The following is a 21,981-nucleotide window of genomic DNA, read 5'->3' as shown; positions in this document are numbered from 1 at the left end:
GGTGTCTGGCTGCTTTTCACGGAAGTTCTTCTGGCCATGTCACGAGTCTTTACGTACTCACGCCACATGTACTGCCTCTGGAAGAGGATCCGGCTCAGTTTTACTGCGAGCACTGCGCACTCTTGCGCTTTTAGACTCTTTGGTCCGTTTTCAGCGCTACAAGTGCGCACTCTCCCCGCTTTTAGACTCTTTGGCTCGTTTTCTGCACTACAACTGAGCACTCTCGCCTTTTTTAAACTCTTTGACCCATTTTCAGCGGTACAAGTGTGCACTCTCGCCACTTTTAGACTCTTTGGCCCGTTTTTTTTGTGCTACAACTGCGCACTCTCCCCGCTTCTAGACTCTTTGGCTGGTTTTCTGCGCTTTGACTTCGCACTGTCGCTGCTTTTAGACTCTGGCTCGTAAAAATTTGTAACTGGAATCTTTCATTCAACAATATTCAAAGTATTTCCTTAATCTTAGGAGCAGTGTAGAATGTAACTTTTACAGAATATTTTTAGGGTAATTTATAACAAGAAAAGCATAACTAAAATAAATTCGAACAATTTTCACTGCACACTTCATTACTCCTAATGTATCTGACATGTTTTAACTGTGTGATTAATTTAAGTGTTGACTTGATATTTTTTTAACACATTTGTGCCCAATGGTCTGACAAACAAACCTTTTCTACAACAGATTTTAAATCTGATTTTTTTTAATTGAGGAATTTAAAGGCTACTCTCTCTCTCTTTGGGAATCAGTCAGTTTCACCAATGGATGCATACAGATGCAGATCCTATAGGCTATCAGTAAAAGTAGAGAGGGCAAAACTTCATATTCAGAATGACAAAGAATCAATGCCAGATCTCATACATTTTATTTTTGTTAAGAAAACCTGGCCAGATTAGATCTTTCCAAGATAAAAAATGTATTATCACCCTAGGTTAAACTGCCTCTGAAATCTCAGTCACACATCTGCAGTGATGGGTACAGTAGCAATCTTGATAACTTTATTTTGAAGTAACATACAGAGTTGTGTCTTCAGTGCAGTAAAAATAGACACAGAGCAGTGCAGTCAGGTATCTGCATGGGATAAAATTCAGTAATACACAACAGAAACAGTATTTATACAGTATTGCTTTATTCACACACCCTCCTTATCGAGGGCCTCTGGGTATCCAGTGAGACCCAAGTCTCCACCGAACCATACTGCTTTGCACTGACATGGTATAAGGTTTAAGAAGTCCTCCTTATCATTGAGTCCTTTGCTGTGCATCATTAAAAAAACTCACCCATCTTCCAGAATCCTTTGCATTGAACATTTTTAGTTCCTGAGAATATTTCCTCTGGTATCATTAAGCCCACAGTTTGGTCATAAAATTCAACACTGTCAAAGTACAAGTCTGTTTCTATCCTGAACAAAGAAGCCAGACATGTTTTCTCATCCACTGAAAGTAAAGGAGAAATAAAAAGCAAAAACAAAGTTGAACATTACAAACAAAATAAGAGAAAAGGAAAAACTACATGTTTCGTGACTGGCGTAGTCCATCTCCACATGGACTATTCTGAAGGGAGAGATGAGTCCCGTCCATCTAAACACAGATGGCCTGTCTCCCTCTACACTTTTACTCTGGGTAGAGCGACCTTAACAGGGAGAGCCAGTTCCCTCGCCCTCTTTCCATTTTCCCCAATAGTCATTACTCCTCATTTAAGTGAATTTGTCCAGTCTCTCTTTCATCAGGTTTTCCTCGCCATACGGCGTGTCTGCCAGGCATGGAACTTGTTATAAGCAGCCTGGATCATTTCGTCCAAGTGGCTCGTCAGCTGTGAATGTAACAAAATCACGAAAATGTCATATGTATTGTATAAAAAGTGTCAACATCTAAAATCATTAACACAATATGAAGCCTGTTATTTTAAAGACAGATTATTTAAAACCTTTACACTGACAGACACCCCAACTGTAACATTTTTGACTGTTTAAAAAAAAAAAACTAACAGCATATTGTTGTGGGTAGTGGGTGTTGCACAGACTAATTCATTTAGCATTAACAACATGGAACAGATGAGAGGCCTGATGAGCCTTTAATTTAATGGAAAATTTTCAATAAAGATTAAGCCTGTACTATTGACACTGCAAATGCAACTGCTTAAGTTTGTTTGGTGTATACAGCATGTCCTATTGAAAGCCTTTCCTTCTACTGTGGTTTAACTCGGTGATCAGTGATTAGTCAATGACTTGACCTATCACATAACTGTAGACTTTCAAACCTGACATGGTGTAATCATAAAATATATTCATTACAATATATTCTATTGGTTACAGTCTACATGGGCCTAGACAAATGTGTGTGCATTTGCAGAGCTAATGTCATAAATTCACTAATAGAAGCAGCCTTACGTTGGTGCTTAAGTACTCCCTCTGGATCTTCTCTTGAAAGGGGCGGAGCTTAGTTGACTGGAATCTCTCTAGATTGGACCGCATCTTAACCACCTAAGCAAAATAGAGACAAAATAAAAGAACTGTTTAATAGGACTGATTTAGGAATTCTTACACATTTTAACTGACCACCACAACGGATCAAACTTTAATTAACCTGTATTAAATATTATTTTTATATTTATAATATTTTTCCAATATATCCCTAACAGTTATATTTCACTGCAAAGTATTTGCCATTGACATGGAGGTGACAGACATTATACACAACTTGCATTGGTTCCCATTTAACATGCTTCATGTTTATTTCATTAATTGTGTGCGTTCTCTAGAATGAATGAATGCCCTGTGAGCCCTCTAGTGGCCATAATGGTACACTTGTCTCTAAAGGAGACTTAAAACAAACACTGACTCAACTGCCATATTTTCATAGACATTGCTATTGCTCATCTCTATTGAGCAGCATTACAGTAATTTCTGGTGATTCATGAAATCTCTACCTTTTCCTCAAGGAAGGGTGTATTGACAGGAAAACAGGACCAGAAGTGCCGTAGCAGCTCTCCTGCTGCTGTATACAAGTGCTTCAGTTCACTCTGAACATCAGTGGGAACCAATTCTGCATACATGACAGGAGAAAGAGGGAGGGATGTAGAAAGAAAGGAAGAAATGGGGAAAAAAAAAGAAAAAGAAGAGAGAGAGGGGTCAGCTGAGGTTAATAAACTTATTAAAGTAAATCAAGTATGAAATGTATGTAAATTTTCCTTAACAAAAGGTGCGTGAATGTTCCTGTTCAAAGTAAACTGCATGCACAAATGCTGATGCTCAGACTCATTTTGTAATCTGCTACAAATAGCAATAATGAAAGACTATAGAATATTAGTTATCTATTCATAAATAAATTGACAACAGGTTTTCTGTGTGTAACTCACGGCTGACAGCCTGTTGGGTTCCAGCTTGCATTAGTAATCCTCCAGGAGAGAGGGCTGTGATAGCTGAACTGGCTGCACTGCTGGGCATCACCTATAATATGCCAGAACATGTTAATATTTATACATCCTCAAACAATGGCGACTAACAGTCAAATTTCTCACCATAATTAATTATTGTGGCAGACTCCCAAGTCATTGTATTTTATGGACTGCACATAAAGGAACAAAACAATGGTTATACCCGAGTAAGGCAGGGTTTGTAGCAGCTTATCTCTTCTTGAATGCAGCTGACTGAGTTGATGATATCTTGACTGGTGGAGTAATGATGGGACTGCAAAGGAACTGGCCCATGGGAATACCTGGGAGAGAGAGGAAGACAAAGAAAGTTCAATCAACTTTCCTGTAACACACAAAGAATAATTTTTAGGTTAATGTAGGACTTTGGAATGTACCTGTCAGATTTCTTCAGATTCAAAGCAATAGTTTTAGGCCCAGACCCATTCTGCAAGTCCTCATACTCAATGGCCTCTTGCAATTTCACCTGATAAAAAAGATAGAAACAAAAACCTTGGACTTGTCCTTTTAGAAATTATTTCTGATACTATAATGCTTAAATTAGCTAAACTGTAATAAACCTTTTTAATTGGTGGCTGGAAGAAGTCTGAGTCTCTCGAATTCCCATCAGTGCTACTGGTCTCACTGGCCTGGTCACTTGGTGCATCTCTGTTCATAAAGAGAAGGTTAATTTCTGGGTAAAATTTATTATACTTAAACTTCCAGTACACCAAAATACTTATGGACACGCACTGAAGATGTACTGACTCCCCCCCAAAAAGCAGTGTATTAAAAAGGAGTAGAGCTTCATACAATACACTGGGGACCCAAACACATTTGAGGGCTTTTTCCAAAGTCATAGACCTTAATTATCTTGTTCGGGTGAGGCCTTTTCCACAGCTTACTCAAACTTGTATGCTCTCATTTCTAAAACCTTTAAATAATCAACAGCCATGGGCTCCTCTAGGCAGCGGCCTACTGCGCTGAAAAACAATACCCACAAAGCAGAAGCTATTCAAAATTGTTTTCAGGTAGCTATTTCCAGTTAACAGACGCAGTGAAAACTCTGGAACATAAACTCTGACAGAACTATTTCTAGGGTTGCTAGAGAGACAAAACATCTCCTCTTTTGGACTGTCAAAAAATGTAGGTGAATCTGCATGACAAAGCACTGGTCTACTGTGCAGTGACACCTGCACAATGATTGCACAATCTCTAACAACTTCCCTTAACAACTTCCCTAAGCTAAGTATGTTTTAATTGTGTGCATGCCACTGTATGTCTTAATGCTTACACTTTGCGTAGGCCGGCTGCCAGCACCATGGCACTGTGATGGTTGAAACGTTTAATGATGGCAGAGTTGCTGTTTTCCTTTACTGTTTTGCTTGAGTTGGGGCCAACTGTTAAAGATCCATATCCCTGACAAAAGAAAAATCACACAAATTTAATGACATCACACTCTGCCACTATTAAAATGCTGGATACAATTGTGGGTGCAGCAAAATAACAGAAGGTTCAGAATAATATAGTCACCATAGCTTGTCACCAACATTACCTCATCTAACGTTTTATCCTCCAGTGACAGCAGATCCACCATAGGGTTCTTAACACCTTGCACAACCATGGACTTCAAACCTGTTAGAAAAAAAAAGCATGAGCAGATCCAAAATTTTTTTTTTTTTTTTTTTTTTTAATATTTTTAATCACTGGTCACTTCATGGGTCTTGAGTATTAGCAATAAATAAGGGAATAGGGATAAAGGAATGAGGATAAGAGAAACGTGAGTGTAAACACACTCAAGAGACATTTAAAACAAATACAAATACAAATTCAAATCATGTCAGATGGTGCTCCCAGATGCAATCGAATAATAAATTATAGCAATGGAAACACATCAAGCTCCTTAACTGAAGCTATTTTTAAGTGTCATGCAAGAAACTAACTTGCATATTCTGGTTTACACAGCATTTAGATTAGAACGAAATTCACAAGGCTAACATCTTATCAGGACACAATCCAGATACTGGACACATGATGTTACCAGGTCTAAATGGGCTCACTGTTTTGCAGAAATTGATTGACACCTTTTTCATCCTGCTTGGCACACTCTGAAAAGATATCCTGCTGTCCAGTGTTGATGCGATCCCTGTGGAAGTAGTGTGATTGAAAGAATCGTGTCCAGAACTCTTTCTCCGTCAGGTTGTGTGGTACATTTTCAGCGTATTTCTGTTTGACTGTAAAAAAGATGCAAGATTAAGTAATTATAGATTGTCTTTACACAGCAGGTGAGAATTAATTCAAAATGTATAAATGTTAGGGCTGCACAATATTGACAAAAATGTACATTGCAAATGTTCTTTTCTCGTTGATATACATCACGATATTAAACAATGCATGGCCCAAGACGTCATCAGCCCCGCCCCACCCGTGTCCAGATCAATCAAGAGCTGAGTCAGCGCCAAGCACTCAAAATCCGAGAAGAACAGCAAAACAACAGTAACCGGCCCTTTATTTGGGCATTTTAATGGCTTTTAAAAGTAAATAAGAGCTTTTTTTCTGGGATTAAAAGCGTGAATTCAGCTGTAACTGGAAATATCTGTGCAAAACTGAGCTGTACTGAAGTGCACAGTTTTCGACACGTGCGTTTACAAGAATGTGCCCAACCATGTGGATGGTGTTTACTCCTGCCCCCCCTCATGCTTCTTACGCAGGCAGCAGAGGCCTGTCACTCACACAGACACAGAGACAGCGCTGTGTATCTACTTCTTGTGTTAAGAATCAAAACACTGCAACAACGGTTGCGCACAATGCGCACAACGCGATGAAAATCCTTAAACGATATATTGTGCAGCCCTAATAAATCTTAGTTTTTACAATCATAGCTGTACACATGTTAAGAGGTATATCTTGATCTTTTACAATTCTCCAATTATCCAAAATACAGCTGCACAACATTGATTTTTTTTACTGGAATACATACTACAGTATTAAATACAGGATTTTCACCAGAGTCAATGACCCAACAAGCCTTAATATTATTATGTTCCAATATGAATCCAAAAATTGATGAAAATATGGTCAAATGATATTGGCATGCATTTTTTGCTTTACAATTCATTGCACACTCCAGGATGTAACAACTGCACACGTGCACTAGAGGGAATACTGCCATGATATAAAAGGTGTCACAAAAGTAATGAAACACCCATATAAAATTAAAATGGTTTGGCAGACACTAAATCAATTTTAAATACAACTACCAAACATGACCTGAAGATCAATTCATGCTCATGTGTTGAATTCTTTGGTAGCCTACGTAGTAGCCTGACACAAACCTTCCCAAAAATATAACTACACATCATGTGACACAGACTGCAGCAGATTCAATTAGCCACCGAGCCTTGTGTTCCTGCCTACACATTGCCCACACATTTATTTTATATGAGGGTTTTTTTAATTTGAGACTCTTAAAATATTACAAAATACAAATAAATAAAAGATTGTGCAGCTGTACAGCACAGCATAGATTAAATGCCACTTTAAACCAGCACTTTGCCATTATCATGTAGTAACCTTATGGCACAACTCACCTGCAGGGTAGGTTTTGAAGATTGATTCGATGATGTCAGAGGTCAGGTTGTATTTTAAACCATTACAACCATCTGTCTGTGGCCTAATGTCTGCCTGTAATCACATCACCAAAACATTAAAATACAGGTTCCTCATAAAGGTCTATAGATAGACCAATATCCACTGATTCAAGACAAAGGCCAACTAAACATGAGTATGTATGTAGCTTACCAGGAACGCTGCTGATATTCCCACTTCCTGCTTGCTGTTGTTGGACAAAGAGTGTTCTACAGAACTCAACTTTAGTCTACTGGCCCAGAATTCCTCCGCACTGATAACCTGACTCACTACCAAATCCTTATACAGCTGAAACAGCACAGGATCCTCCTGTAGCATCCTGGAGAATTAAAGGGCCATCGATTGAAAGAATGAACAAACATATCACCACAGTCCTGCAAGTATTTTTTATTCTAATTTATTGTTTATTTACGCATTGAGCCTGTCAGTTGTTCTTCACATTGGGTAACAAGTTCATTATGAATAGACAAATGCTTTACAATAGCATAGAATACTTTTTTCACACTGATTTCCAGAAAAAAATATAACTTTTTTCCTTCTTTTGCAAAACTACTATTTTGAATATACAAGGTTTTTATGTAACAATGATAATAAAAATGTAATGCTGCAATTTTCTAAGAATAATGAAGAGTGAAATTTGATGGTGATTTTGCTAATATAGCTGTCAGCTAGGTAATGAATAAAAAGATTCTTACTTGTTTTTCTCCTCTAGTTGTTTGTTGGCTTTCTTTTTAAACTTGGGCAGAAGCTGCTGCAAAAGGTCTTTGGCAGCATCTCTGTCCTTAAGGGCTGTGCTTTCATTTGCAAAGTGGAAAGTGGTACTCTCTCCTGTGTGCAGAACCAGCTGAAGCTGGATCTTTGACTTGCCATCAGGACTGATCTTCTGACCTGTGGGAACAGGTCAAAAAATACATTTGTGGAAAAAATATATATACAGTTACCAACACAGCTGCAAAGAAAGAAAAAAAAAAACACATTAAAAAAAGTGTAACCTCGTCCATTTTCACGTCACTGGGCCTGCTACGATTAGTCAACATTACTGACTGTGTCAACATCAATATTTTAAATTAATTATTTGATTATTATTCAAAATTATTTATTGCAATAACTTTAGATTCCTAAAACAGAAATGTTTTTTCCTCATTACCACTATATGCAATTGCTGCATGAGGTCAATCATCTTTAGCTCCAGTCAATGTTTAGCTCCATTTAGGCCTGTCACAATAATTATGATACAAATGTCACTGAACTATCATTTTAGCAGACCACAATATTTTAACTTAAGTGTTTTAGCAAGGAAAGTATATTAGCATTAATCAGCTAGTATAAAAACTTCGATTATTTCTGTTTTACTTAGTTATGAAGTTTTCAAATAATTATATTCCAATTCCAATATTTGAATTTTCTGAACAATTTTTAGTAACTTTAACAATTCATATTATTATTGTCATTATTATTATTATTATTATTATTATTATTATTATTATTATTATTATTATTACTACTACTACTACTACTACTACTTCTACTACTATTATTTGCATTATTATTTCACTGACAACTGCCTTTATATGCAAGCACTTGAAATTAGCATGAAACTAAAAGGTGTTTTACTACATTGGCCAAAGTTTTGATTTTGACTTATTACAGCTGCACCAGCACAATACATGTGTGCTTACAGAGACACACAGCCGCCATACTGGACGATGGATAAACTGCTGAACCACCACAAGTGTTGTCTACTCACATGCCAATGTGTGTGTGAGAACGTGCTGTGTTTAGTGAGACATAAACCTCAGCCATTTACTCAGCCATCATTTTAAGCACTTCTCTTTATGTGGGGGACGCTACCCTGTTGGAGATCCCAGGTAAAATCTTGGGGTTTGCACATGAAAATGTTTGCATTTGTTTCTGTCTGTTGTTGCCTTTTACAATGAAAATGCCTTTGTCAAAATAAAAAAAAAATGTAAAATGCACTCAATTTAACTGGAGGAACATTCATTTAAATTAATTCATTAATCAATAAACAAATTGACAGAATAACCATTAGAACACTGTCTTTACATATGTACCACCTTAAGAGGGTTATCAATAAACCTTCATGCATTCTATCAAGATGTTACCTTTAACCCAGAACTGAACTTTAAAAATAACACAAAGTCTAAGAGCATTAGACTCAACATAATTTCAAGTGCCACCGTGAATTTATTTAAAAGAGTTGTCAAACTAATTGCAAATATTTAAAATGAGTATTTATAGCGTTCACAAACATGTGGTCTTTGGGAAATAAGGTAATAGCAACAAGATATAACCCATCATTTTAGGTCACAGTTATTGGTGAACCAAAACTCATCCGAAGATACTCCAATATGTACCAAAAAAAAAATCTGAAACCTTTCTGGATGACACTGAGCTACTTCAAGATTATTAAGAAAAGAAATAATTACAAGCAGTTGTACTGCAATATTTGCAGAGGTATCCGCTGTCAAGTTCTGCTGCAACAAAAACACTTATATAAATAAGTAGTGGTAGGTCCTGAGCAACATGCATAGAGTTTTAGATTCATTAAACCTTTGAGACTTCATCTTGCTCAGAAAAGCATAATGTTTTCAGAGAACATATGCAACAGTAAATTCAATATATACATATGTGTGGAGATTCCAGGAATTCTAAGGCAATAAATTGGCATACAGTTTACTTACAGCGGATGTCGGCGTACAGGTGACTGACCGTGAAGCGATCCTTTCCCTCTGGGCCCCAGGCTATGCGCTCAGTCATAAGATAAAGTGTTCCATCTTGTTTCCTCTGTCGGACCCTTTTCACCACCAAGAGCACCTCTTCTGACAGGGCTGCCATGACTGTTTAAAAAAATACACAAAAATCATGAGGAATATATATATATATATATATATATATATATATATATATATATATATATATATATATATATATATATATATAATCTAGTATAAGTGGTCAAATTCAGAGAGCTTTGTTAAGTCATGCGTGTTTTGCTTCACTATTTCATCTTCAGCATAAAATGAACTAGTGAGAGGACACTAATAATAATTGTAGTAATTGAATTACTGATTTAATGCGGTTTTCAGAATGGAATGACTGATATTTTACATATCAACATACAGAATCTGTAAACAAATATTTCATGTGGGAGGGATTTACGTATTTCACACTTTTCCTAAACTGAAATACAAGGTACAATGTAGGTGTTTTGTAAGAACTAATAAACTATATTTGAAGAATACTGAGATTATTATTATCTTTTTTTTTATAGTATCACCCAGCCCTCTCCTGTATGGAAACATTTTTGTAGCTGCAAAGCCCTTTGAGTACCAAGGGAGAATTATAATATTTAGAGCCTTAAAACGATGTAATAGACTATTATACCTCAGTTCTATGAATACCTATAATTTCTAAAGTGGGCTCCTACATTAAATAAACCATACTCTCAGATTATTAAATGCCTCATCTTAACTAGCTAACGCTACAGTGTTCCAACTAAATATTAAATTATTAAATAAAAGGAACCTGTTTAGTCTCTAATTACTATTATTATTATTGTTTTAAACTTACATTTATGTTCTAATGTAAAATCTGTCCTCCTACACCCTGAATAAAACAGTGAAGATGGACAATAGACAATGGTTAGCTCATCTACTTTAGAGACAGAGACGATCAGAGATGAAGTCTGAGTCTAATCAGGTTCCATCACTAGTTCACGTTTTAAACCAACACTGAAACAGACGTGTGCGTATCAGAGACAGCCGAGCTGAGGTTAGTCAGTAAGCTAAGAAACAATCACCTAGAAGACAGGCTGGATAATGTAAACACAGAATCAAGGCACTCGGGAATTTCAGTCGTCTGTCTACGTTAAACATCTAACATAATTAAATGAGTTTTACACTGAGTGAGAGGCTGTGTTTATGCCTCCGTTTATCTACCCTAACGTCTGGAGACAGCTCGGTTAGCCCGCTAGCTCATGCTACAGTTAACTCCAGCAGTGTGAACTGGGACAGGAACACAGTTCAAACAATACTTTCCTGGGGCTCCGGCGTTACTGAAGCGGTTACCTCAGTGTTTATACTGTAGTTAAAGGAGTAAACAGAGTTTAAATTCCAGTATTTTATGTGTTATTCACAGAAAACACTGGCTCCTAACGTGTCAGCCCCCGCAGCCTCCAACTTCTCCATATCCGTGAAACAAGCGCGGCGCTGAAACCGCAACCAGTGCCGCCGGATACTTCTTCATGTGTTCCGTCTACCGGCTAACGCTACGCATTCCAAAATAAAAGTCTCTTGTCGCACATTGACTTCAGTATAAAAGACGGTTTAAAAACGAGCCATTGTTTAGATACGGAGACCAGCTGATGGGAATAATTTAAACAGGTGTATTTTTAAAATAAAGGTATTTTTTAACGAAACTTTATCACAACCGAATTTTGATAAAAACATATAACGTATCTAAATATATTAGAGCTATTTGGATCTTATTTAACAGGGGCTACGATTTTCTGGACAACATGGATTAAAATGGAGTAATATAAGGGTGCCACTGTTCTGTCGAATTGTCCTACCCATCGATACATGCTTCCCAAAGGTACTGCGCATGCGCTGACCTACACAATTGAATTATTTCTCTTTTTTATATAATTAATCTGTTTTAGAGGGGGTTATGTGCATTAAATAACCTGGACGCACTGTCATTGCACAAAAGTGTAAATGGAAACTAATAATTACAATTATTACTATAAATAAATACAAAAGCAGTTTGTAATGAGCTTTTTTTTGCCATAACTTTGCCATGATACAATTATTTATGCAAATAATTCAAATCTAATAACGTACATGTACTGGAATTTCACTGGGTAGTTACATGCCCTTAAATAGTGCTTCTTTTGTATTTTTACACTTAAATATACATTAGGGCTGCACAGAACACCACTCCGGGCTCTAAATGACAGAAATTTCTATTGACATAAAAGCTGCTCTTGAATGAAAACCAATAACTCCGATAAATCTGTTTGTCTAAAAATAAAGTCATAGATATGTATATATAGTGCGTGTTTAAAACCAACTATAATTGGCACTATATTTTATTGCAGTATATAATAGTGCAAATCTACTTCCAGTACCCCTTCCCAACCAGTGGGTCTGGGTAGATAATGAATAGTATTGGTTCCACCTACAGGCCAGATTGGGTAATAACCTGATTACCCGAGATAATACTTTAAGAAAAAAAAAAAAAAACTCAAGCGACCATCCCATCCCACTTTGCTCTGGTGCGTCTCTACTTGTTGTCAAGAGCTTGGGCTCCCCAGCTGCGAGAGGCCTCCTGTGGCGAGACTGCGGGCGCTGCTTCGCAGAGGTTAACCGCTACCTTTAATTTGGTTTTGATTTGAGTTAATTTCAGTCATAAATAAAGGAAACAAACCTTTTACTGATGCAAGAAGACTGCCTGTGTGTTATATAAATCATATCAATATCAAATATACTGTGAAGCATGATATGAGTGTCAAAGTTATGATCTCTACAATAGGAAATAGTCTTTATTCATTTCTTATTTTAAACAAAAAATATAACGTAAAGAAGTATTTTTAATATACATATTAAACTAAAAACAATTATCCTGTTCATACAACTTATTTGTATGTTATATCTTAATTGCACTTGTATGCAAATTATATGTACATTAAAACATAGTATTTTCTGATACATCATTACAAATTAAAACTATGATGCAAAGCTCAGAAAAATACATCATTTTAGTGACATCAGGACCAAAGTCTTTATGGTCACCTTTCATAGGTGTATGATGGAAATGCAAAATTGCATTTCATGTATAACATATGCTGTTTCTATATCTGATAAAATAGACTGAAGATCTGCATTGTCAAATCACAGTTTCTTGCCCAAGAAACATTTCACAAGCCTCATATAAAAAGTAAGATTTTGTTACATAGATTCAAATATAAAAGTTATTTAAGTTAAACAAAATGTAATAATGATATAACCAGGTTTAAGAAGGGGTGCATTTCCTTGGAGGAAAAGTATTTTGGATGTACAGTTATAGCAGGTGCTTTGCAAGGTGGACTATTTGCTGGAAATGATTGGGAATATTTTTGTATAAATGATATAATTGATATAAAATAATAATTACGTTTATTCAATTAATAACTATTACTAATACATGTTTAATCAAGTAATACATATGAAAATAAATAGTTATCGAGAAATCAATAAACACAATTTCACATTGTAAATCATAACTCTGACACGCATGTCATTCTTCGCAGTATATTTGATCTTGATATGGTTTATATAACACACATTCATACTTTAAATTTACCTGGTGTGTTTGTATGTGTGTGTGTGTGTGTGGGGGGGGGGGGGGGGGTAATATGTGAATGTATGTGAATATGTGGATCAATTCTTCCCTGCCCAATGCAGTCCTCAAGGTGAAGGGGTAATTTCCGGTTGAGATGTGTATGATGTGTGTAACTGTCTGCCACTTGTGTGTGTGGATAAGTATTAAGTATAAAGGGTTGTGTGTAAAGCGTCCATTCGTGTCAAGAAAGGTGCTATATAAGTATATCTTTATTTATTCTTTCATTCTATATTTGTCTTAAAAGCAAAAAAATATCTTAGATCCTGGTGTGGTAAATGATGTCTTTTGAATTCATAGTACAGCTTGATGTGTTACATCAGTGTATGTGTATTTGTATTTGAAGGAGATTGGTAACAAAACAGAAATAATGTTTCAGGAACGATCTTAAAATGTGTGACGTAATAATAGTTGGCATCACAATGTTATTAGAACGTTATTAGCTTCTCACATAATGTTCCCAGCTAGAATACTAGCATTTTGGAAACTTTAAATGTTACATTCTCAAAACTAAAAATTAAAACATTGACACTAGTGACATTGCATCAACATTACTAGAAAAGTAAAATAAACTTGACAGATTAAACATTCTATGAACGTTAACTGTGACATTGAGAAAATGTTCTACTTTAAATAGTTTGCTTGTCCTTTCTCTGTTCTCTCTCTCTCTCTTTCTGCAGGGTTTTATTCTGCAGCTGAAGAGATTTTTTTTGTGCTAGAAGAATCCAGGCCTCAGATCTTTCCAGTAAGAGATTTCTGTGTATGTATTGTACATTGTATTGTACAAATCTTGACCTTCAACTTATTACAGATGTAAGTTCAGTATCCTGAACCATTGTTTAATCTACACAATATGTGGCAGTCATAAACTGATTGCAGATTATAATTTTGAAAGATAAGTGTTTAGAACTACAGCATGGCAGTGATTTTTTTTAATACTACAATGCAGCATTTGTGAACATTTGTGAACTTCCCATCACTAAGTGGAAAAAACAGTGGTGCTTAAAAGTTACCTTGGGTTTTTTATGTGCTCACCAACAGCAGTCTGAACCCTAAATCACTTGAAAACAGACAAAGCCCTCGATTTAAGGTAGACCATGGTCCACTTTTCAGGTGCCCACCAAAAAACACAACACGTTTACAAACACAAATATGTTGATTTTCGCTAATTGAAAGTTCATGAAAGGAGCAAAATAAAACAACCTTTTAAAAAATAACTCAAGTAAGAAAAAGTATTTCTTTTATAGTCAGTTCAAAAAGTACCATTACAGGAAAACAACTGCAGAAGTGCTGGTAATGATACATACGTTTCCTAGATATTTTCCACCCTCATTTGTCATTTAGATCAGGGTAATTATTTTTGATTTAGGTGTACTTAAAATGCTGCAGTACAATTTGGCTGCCATTTTCTTTAAAAAGCTGCAGTAAAATTACCTGGGCTGGCTGTAGCAAAAGTGTTGTCTATGTACTTTAAGCCTATTACAACAATAATCATTAAATAATTACGTTTTAGCTAGTACAGCTTTTGCTTAAAATAGACATTTTAATTTGAACATTTTTTAGGCAATGAATAACGGGTTAAATGTTTTGGATTGGAATTAAAATCTAATAATAGAAATTTCATTGATAAATAAAGCTCAAACAAACAAACAAATAATTATTGATGCTGATTTATTTTATTTTTTATGATTGAACAGAAAAAGAATGGTGTATTTGAAAAGAAGTAAACAGTTCAAGAAATGAATACATGGCCACCATGATTAAGAAAGTAGGACACTGGATGGCAAAAAATTAGAACCCTGTTCCCTAAAATCGAACTGAAACTGATAACATGGAAGAGACAGTTGGTGATAAAATCAGAATAATTAGGAGCTCTTAATCAATTTTTTTGTGGTCATTGCATTCTGTGACATGGCAGCCACACTCTTCAACATAGGTGTAGGTATATGTGATCTGATGCCCACCAGGACAATTCATCTGCACCTCCTTGCTGCTGGTACGCATTTCCTGGCAGCAGGAACATTTGTGCATCATGCTGTTTGCCACCATCGAGTATCTGCAAAGACAGGACAGAGACGATAATTAGAAAATCTGAGGAGAAACTGTCATTTTAAGTGGTTTGATGAGAAATATGACAGGACTGTTCACATTGGGTATGACAGGAAAATAATTAATGCTTTTAAAAGCTCCCCCACAGAAGATATACAGTGGTTATGGATATGTTGCCTGATATCTGGAACGTTCAGACCATTATGAAGTAAAAATTACATTGCCACATTTACCATTAATTTACCATTATCAAAAAAGCCTTATGCAGTTGTGGTCTGACATTAATATGAATGGCATGCCTATACTGGGCTTTCATTATATTTCCTTTAACTGTTCTTTTTCTGGGGCAGAATGATTGTATACATACATCACTGAGAAAACTATACATTTCTGAACTTAACACGGTCAACATACAGAAACATCTACTTAGGTTATTAATTACGTGGGGTCGAAAAATTCCAAGTTTTCATGATTAACTACAGCTTTTCTGTACTCACATAAAAGAGCTTGTTTGACAGCATTATTGGATCGAGCAGCAATAAAAAAAAATGAAGATTAAAAAGTCATAGTGTCTTACTTCCTACCAATCTATACATATTAGGAGTGTAACAAAATATCAATATCACAATATAAATGGTATGATTTTTGTTTTTCATACATTATTGATATATGGAATCATATATTGATATTTTTATTGAAACTTAGGCACTCTATAATCCCTAAGACTGTCCCCCAATGGAACTTACTAAGGTTACTTCTTCATTACTCCACATGGTGGCACTAATCAAATGAAGGCAAATGAAGGCAAATCTGCAGTGAAGTAAATTCTGTGAAACCGACACCAATAAATCAAAATTGATTTATTTGCTTATTTAGGAGTATTTTATGCTATTCAGTAACACAGACGACATGAAATATCGTAAACATTTGTCTTGTGAAATATAAAGTTTCGCAGAATCATTGATTGTGACATCATTGTTAGTGTGGGCAACGTATTGTGATAATATTGAATTTTGAGATGCCTGTGATTCCCACCCCTAATGCATATGTTCCACTCTGGAGCTGTAAGGATGCTGAAAGTAAGTAAAGTATATTTGGTGTGTGCACAAGGAAGATGATTTGTTCCGTTCACCTTTTTTCCATGTAAATATAAAATAAATATCCACTTTGGGAGTGGTTCTGTGCAGTGTCACTTATTGTCACTTATTGTCACCAGTATATATCATTTCTTTTATAAAAGTGTAGCCTATGAAGCACTGAATCAACACATTCTTCGCTTTAAAAAAGCTTAAAATAGCAGTTTGCTTTATGATTTGTTACAAAAATTATGACAGAAATGACTAATCGTGCAACCCCTTTTACGTATATTTAATACTCATTGTCTGTATAATGGAAGCTATGGAAGCTTCCCTTATATGTAAATACAATATTATAAGTTATACATTAATAAAGGTATCCCTGTTCTGCTTTACTATTTCAACCTCTACAAAGTGTGTGTGCGTATGTATGTAGTGTGTGTGTATGTGTGCATGTTTTAGAACACTCACATAGAGCTGGTGTCACAGGAGCCGGCGCAGGAGGTTATGTCCACAGGATGTACTGAGCTACAGCCGTTGGAGACCAAGAAAGTATTGTTTTTCTGAACATTACAGTCCTCTGTCTCACCTGAAAAAGACATGCATGTATATTTTAGTCAAAAGTGATTTAGTGATGTCTATTTTAATAAATTAAAAATCAATTACAATTTACTATATAATTGGTTGTGTTGGCTATGTTCTTTTCATGACCACGACTGCTCTCAACCGTACTTACTATTATTATTTATTTCAGTCAAAACTATAATTTGGTATCTTTTTGATAGCATATTTTTAAATTATTAGTGATAGTAATTAGAGATGGGGACAGAAGAAAGTATATGATCTTACAGGTCTTGCAACATCCATCTGGTGTGGTCTTAATGGTGCCCTTAGGAAAAACAGTGCAAAACATTAACAAATATATAAAATAAAATAAATAAATAACAAATATGTTTTTTTTAACCATTTTATCACTACCCCTATTTGGAAAATACAGAAAATTAAGGACATTGATTTTGTGTGGTGGATCAGTCAAATCATAGCTGATTTGAGTTGAACTTACAGGTTTGCACCTTTCAGGGTAAAATGCTGGACACGATGAGATGATCCTCACCAACGTAAATGCATCTTTCTCTTTAGTGCAAGTATAGTTCACACAAGTTTCATCTGGAGGAACAAAATTCTCTCCAACCTGAAACAAAAACAAAAACACAGAATGGCAGGGTGATTAAGCTACTGTACATTAACAAGGGATCATGCATAACTTTTTAAGTAAATTTTAACTAATAGTGATATAAACACTATTGACCATACCTTAATTGTGTGAACTGTGCCGCTTTTTTCTGTATAAACACATTGGTTCTGTACACAGTTTCCACAGCATTTGCCTGGAGCAAGTTGATATGAAAAGCCCTGAACAAAACAGCAGTTATATTAATTTATTGCAGACCATTAAATGGAACAGATGATTAACATGAATATCTAATACATGTAAAAGTTGAGGAAATAATAACTGCATTTTAGATGATTTAGATTGAAATAGATGCAAATACTGATCTTAAATAATGCAGCTTGTTTAACATTTTTCTGTCCCACCAATGTGTTTCAGTAGGTAAATTAAAATTTCACCAATTAGGGAAAAATATTATTTGCAAAAACGCTTCTATCGGTGCCAGTGTGCACAGTTCTGAGTTGGCATGTTTCTCCAATTATTATTTTCAGATCTTCTTAAATATTGCAATTCCCTTGCCATTACTTATGTTCTTTTTCAAAGTGTTAAATTTTCCTCCTAAAGCTTTTGCTCTAATCTGAAATGTAGTAGTTACTCTTGAGTTCTATTTAGTTCTGCACTACAACCATAATTTTAAGTAAATAAACAGACAGTGCTCAGAGCTTGGGTCACAAAACGGTTACAAACATTTAGTTGTAGCTTACTGAACCCAGCAAATATATTCTGACAAGTTTCAGTTCAGATTCTACATTTTCAATAATTAAAATTGTGGTATAACTGATGTATTTGCCAACATTTTGAAGATACAACTTTATGATTATGATCCTATCAGTTTTTTTAATCACACTTTACTTCAAAGAGCAGGCAAACCATATGTTCTTGTGTCTGTTGGGAACATAAAATAACTTATTTTTTATAAGAAAATATTATAAGAAACTACTTAACACACAATTTTACATTTAAGCTGATTAAGGTCATTACCTGAGAGCACGTTGTGTTGCAGGTAACAGGAGAACAATGTATATCGAATAAATGTGTGCTGGGGTTCAAGGTGGAGCCACAGTTACAGTCCTTACAGCTGTCTACTGCAATTTTAACTCCAGGCTATAAAATTACAAGACACAGGGAGCAGTCAGTAATACAAACTATGTAGACACATCTCTTTATTTAATTTCTGCACCATGAATCTGTTGTCTAAAACAGCATGCTGTGAACAACAATTTCCTGATGTACGTATGAAAAAAAAAAAAAAAATATATATATATATCAGTGGCGTGCAGTGAATATAGTGGGTACCCCTTCTGCAAAGCATCCGCCGCCGTGATAGTTAGCTGACTACTGAGCAGAGCATGCACGCTGTTTTACGACTAATCAATGCGTAGCCCCTTCAGCACAGAACTCAGAAGGGGTTAGACAGCCATGACCCCGCCCCCGGAGTGAAAATAATGAATCTGAAAGGTTAGATTGTCCTATGACTTTGCTAACAGCCTCATTACTACACCCTTCTCAAAATCAGGAGAAGGGTCCACGAGCAGACACAAGGGGGCAGAAGCCATTTTAAAAAGCTTTGATTGGTCAGTACCGCTGTCAGTCATATAAGAGTCCTGTAGCAACTGAAAAACACAGACTAGTGCTTTGAATTAGTTGCTGTTTTTTATTTTAGTTAATTTATAAAATAAGTCCATACATTTACCATAACTATAATATATATTTCCTGATTAAAACTTATGTAATTATTTACATGCACTTATTGTCACCCCTTCTCTGAAGGGTTAGAAGGGCCTCACTGCACACCACTGATATAAATATGTTATTTTTTTAAATAACTGGTCAGAAGGTCAAGTAAATAAACACTTCAGTTTTAAATAATATGAAATTCAAGCTTCATGCTTTAAAGGGTTACCCACACGAATAAGCTCATGAGAAGTGATTCAGACACCTTGTCACCACAGAAAAATGTTACTTAATACATGAAGGGGAGATGTGCTTTATTAAACACTGAGACCAAATGACACACAGATGTCTAACTTCACAAGAAGCTAAACTCATGCTCAAAATGACCACAATTATTTTGGAACGCAAAGTGGAAACAATAGAAAAGCATTAATTTTACCTGATATTCTGTTCCATTGAAAACACAGACAGGCTTGGGTCCTGATTGAACAAACAGACAGGTTAGAAATAATTACAAATGTACTTTAGCAAATATCTTTAAAAGATTAAATTAGACTAGATAAAACTTACTGCAGGAGAAGGAGAAGCAGCAGTCACCCTCAGACTTATTTTGCACAAGCTCAAATCCAGGATCACATTTCAATGTGTTAATGGGGCACAGATCAGGGTTGCACACTGTTATGAGAGAAGCAGAACAACATAAAGAGAGTGTCTATCTTTGTTTATCTTAAATGTCTATCTTTGTTTAGCTGTTAATTTCTAAATGGAAATAAACTGATACAACACAATTAAGCACTGGCTGTATTATTTTCAATAAATAATAGGGATTTCAAAATCTGATCAAATCTTCATGCAGTATTAAGCATCACAGCTGAGTGTTTCTTTAAGCTTAACCTAAGCAGTTTAAGCAGAAATTATGGATACCTTTAAAACCAAAGAACAAAAATATTTAGAATACTAAATAATAACTAGTAATACTTTATGGAAGAATAACTTACAAATAATTTCTGTGTCATTTAAAGTGATTTAAAACATTCACATTGATAAAATAATACATTTTATTTTGGGAAAAAAAGTTTGTCTGCACTATCTGAGTGAACATTTTGAATCAATCTTCAAATTTAACAAAACGAAAAACACAGATTTGTTAGCTTTATAGTAGCTTAATTATTAGAAATGTTTTGAAAAGTAACAAAAGATAATTTAATTAAAAGTAATTAATAGTGTAAATATGGAGAATAAAAATATCTCCCCTCTGGTTTATTAAGGACATATCCTTTTCATCAATAAAAATGCCAAAATATTATCATTTTATGATATTATTATCATTTAGTAGATGGCCTCATACCATGGTATTAGCAATGTACAAAATTAGATTTAGAAAATCGTATCCTGTAACATCAGTTCACATGGATCCTGTTTATTTTTTGTTGAAAACTGTGACAAATACTTGAGATTGAATAGGGTGGATGTGGTTATCAGGAAAATTTGATCAACATTAAAATGTTAGTGTATGTGGACAAGACCCTTTTTGTAATGCTAATTAGCATAAATTAGCTGGTATGTTTCTTTTATTAATAAAAAGTTTTATTTTATTTATGTTGTGTATATTCTAATTACATTGCCTGACTATTCTAAATAATTAAAAGATAATTCCTCTTTAAAAGCAAGTAATTGCATTATTATGCAGTTATTTTATTATAATAACAATTACTTTAATGATCTAAAAATGACAATAATATAGTTTTGTGACGTTATTTCTGGCATAAAATTATTACTAAAACAAAAAGACTTATTGTGACAGTTCTGCAATCTGTAATCACTTACCACACTGTGCACAGCAATCCACAGTCGTGATCTCATAGCCAGCCCTGTTACATGGTTCAGGGGTGGAACATGTGACAGGTTCACACACTGGACCCATGGATTCAGTCCTGCATTCACAGTTTTGACAGTTCATCTGCCATTTGTCTCCCGGCTGCACGAAAAACACAGGATAAGTGAGTACAAAATGGTACTACCTTTTAAAAGTCTATGACAAATTTTGTTATTTAAAAAAATCAACGTGTGAATTAAAAAACAAAAAAGTGATGTATTGTTACTAGTATCAATATTCATACATCTCTAGTATTAGTATCGGCACCATACCAGCAAATCCTGATACCAATATCCTATACCTAGTGCTCACTGCTGCGCTAAAGAAAATGCATCCCTTGTTTTTTCTACATAACTCAGGCCAAATTATATATATATATAATTAAGAAGTTGGAAGTTGGAAGAGTGGAAGCTGGAGCACAGAAGGAGAGTGCGCACAGAAACACAGATCATTTAAACTCTCCACACACTGTTGCTGCACTGCCATAGGAAACTAATGGTCGCCTGTCGCTTCTCTCTCTTTGAGATTTTATAATACAGCACAAAATGATCTATTCCACCAGACACACTCAATTACACTACACTATTATTAAAAGTATAATAAAGTAAAGTAATGCTGTTGTT

At 35.2% G+C, this 21,981-nt stretch overlaps 2 protein-coding genes across 5 annotated transcripts in view; both read right to left on the bottom strand.

The window, feature by feature from the left end:
• Positions 1 to 970: 970 nt before the first annotated feature.
• On the bottom strand, positions 971 to 11,317 carry gtf2h1 (general transcription factor IIH, polypeptide 1). 2 transcript variants are annotated; one of them, XM_022672417.2, is made up of 15 exons: positions 10,874 to 11,317; positions 9,756 to 9,911; positions 7,749 to 7,941; positions 7,207 to 7,372; positions 6,996 to 7,089; positions 5,490 to 5,639; positions 4,961 to 5,040; positions 4,700 to 4,824; positions 3,987 to 4,074; positions 3,804 to 3,892; positions 3,593 to 3,710; positions 3,352 to 3,442; positions 2,923 to 3,038; positions 2,384 to 2,476; positions 971 to 1,806 (listed from the first exon to the last, which is right to left on the bottom strand). In XM_022672417.2, exons 1-15 carry the CDS (start codon positions 10,947 to 10,949, stop codon positions 1,720 to 1,722), a joined length of 1,722 nt encoding a protein of 573 aa, XP_022528138.2. In that variant the 5' UTR covers positions 10,950 to 11,317; the 3' UTR covers positions 971 to 1,719. The 2 variants fall into 2 exon arrangements, with proteins under 2 accessions (XP_022528138.2, XP_015457338.3); XM_015601852.3 differs by having other exon boundaries at positions 11,142 to 11,317.
• Positions 11,318 to 15,109: 3,792 nt separating this feature from the next.
• The window catches only part of LOC103044987 (mucin-5B-like), a 60,122-nt gene continuing 53,250 nt past the window's right edge, over positions 15,110 to 21,981 (bottom strand). For all 3 annotated transcript variants that reach the window (XM_049474417.1, XM_049474419.1, XM_049474418.1), the window contains 9 exons: positions 21,310 to 21,460; positions 20,053 to 20,157; positions 19,922 to 19,962; positions 18,790 to 18,912; positions 17,892 to 17,990; positions 17,641 to 17,769; positions 17,427 to 17,466; positions 17,049 to 17,166; positions 15,110 to 15,508 (listed from right to left, as the gene is read on the bottom strand). In XM_049474417.1, the coding sequence (XP_049330374.1) occupies positions 15,328 to 15,508; positions 17,049 to 17,166; positions 17,427 to 17,466; positions 17,641 to 17,769; positions 17,892 to 17,990; positions 18,790 to 18,912; positions 19,922 to 19,962; positions 20,053 to 20,157; positions 21,310 to 21,460 (987 nt within the window). In that variant the 3' untranslated portion in view covers positions 15,110 to 15,327. The remainder of the gene's footprint in view (positions 15,509 to 17,048; positions 17,167 to 17,426; positions 17,467 to 17,640; positions 17,770 to 17,891; positions 17,991 to 18,789; positions 18,913 to 19,921; positions 19,963 to 20,052; positions 20,158 to 21,309; positions 21,461 to 21,981) is intronic.

This window comes from Astyanax mexicanus, chromosome 2 (genome assembly GCF_023375975.1).
Source record: "Astyanax mexicanus isolate ESR-SI-001 chromosome 2, AstMex3_surface, whole genome shotgun sequence".
Classification (NCBI taxonomy): Eukaryota; Metazoa; Chordata; class Actinopteri; order Characiformes; family Acestrorhamphidae; genus Astyanax; species Astyanax mexicanus.
This window is presented reverse-complemented; position numbering and strand designations above follow the sequence as displayed.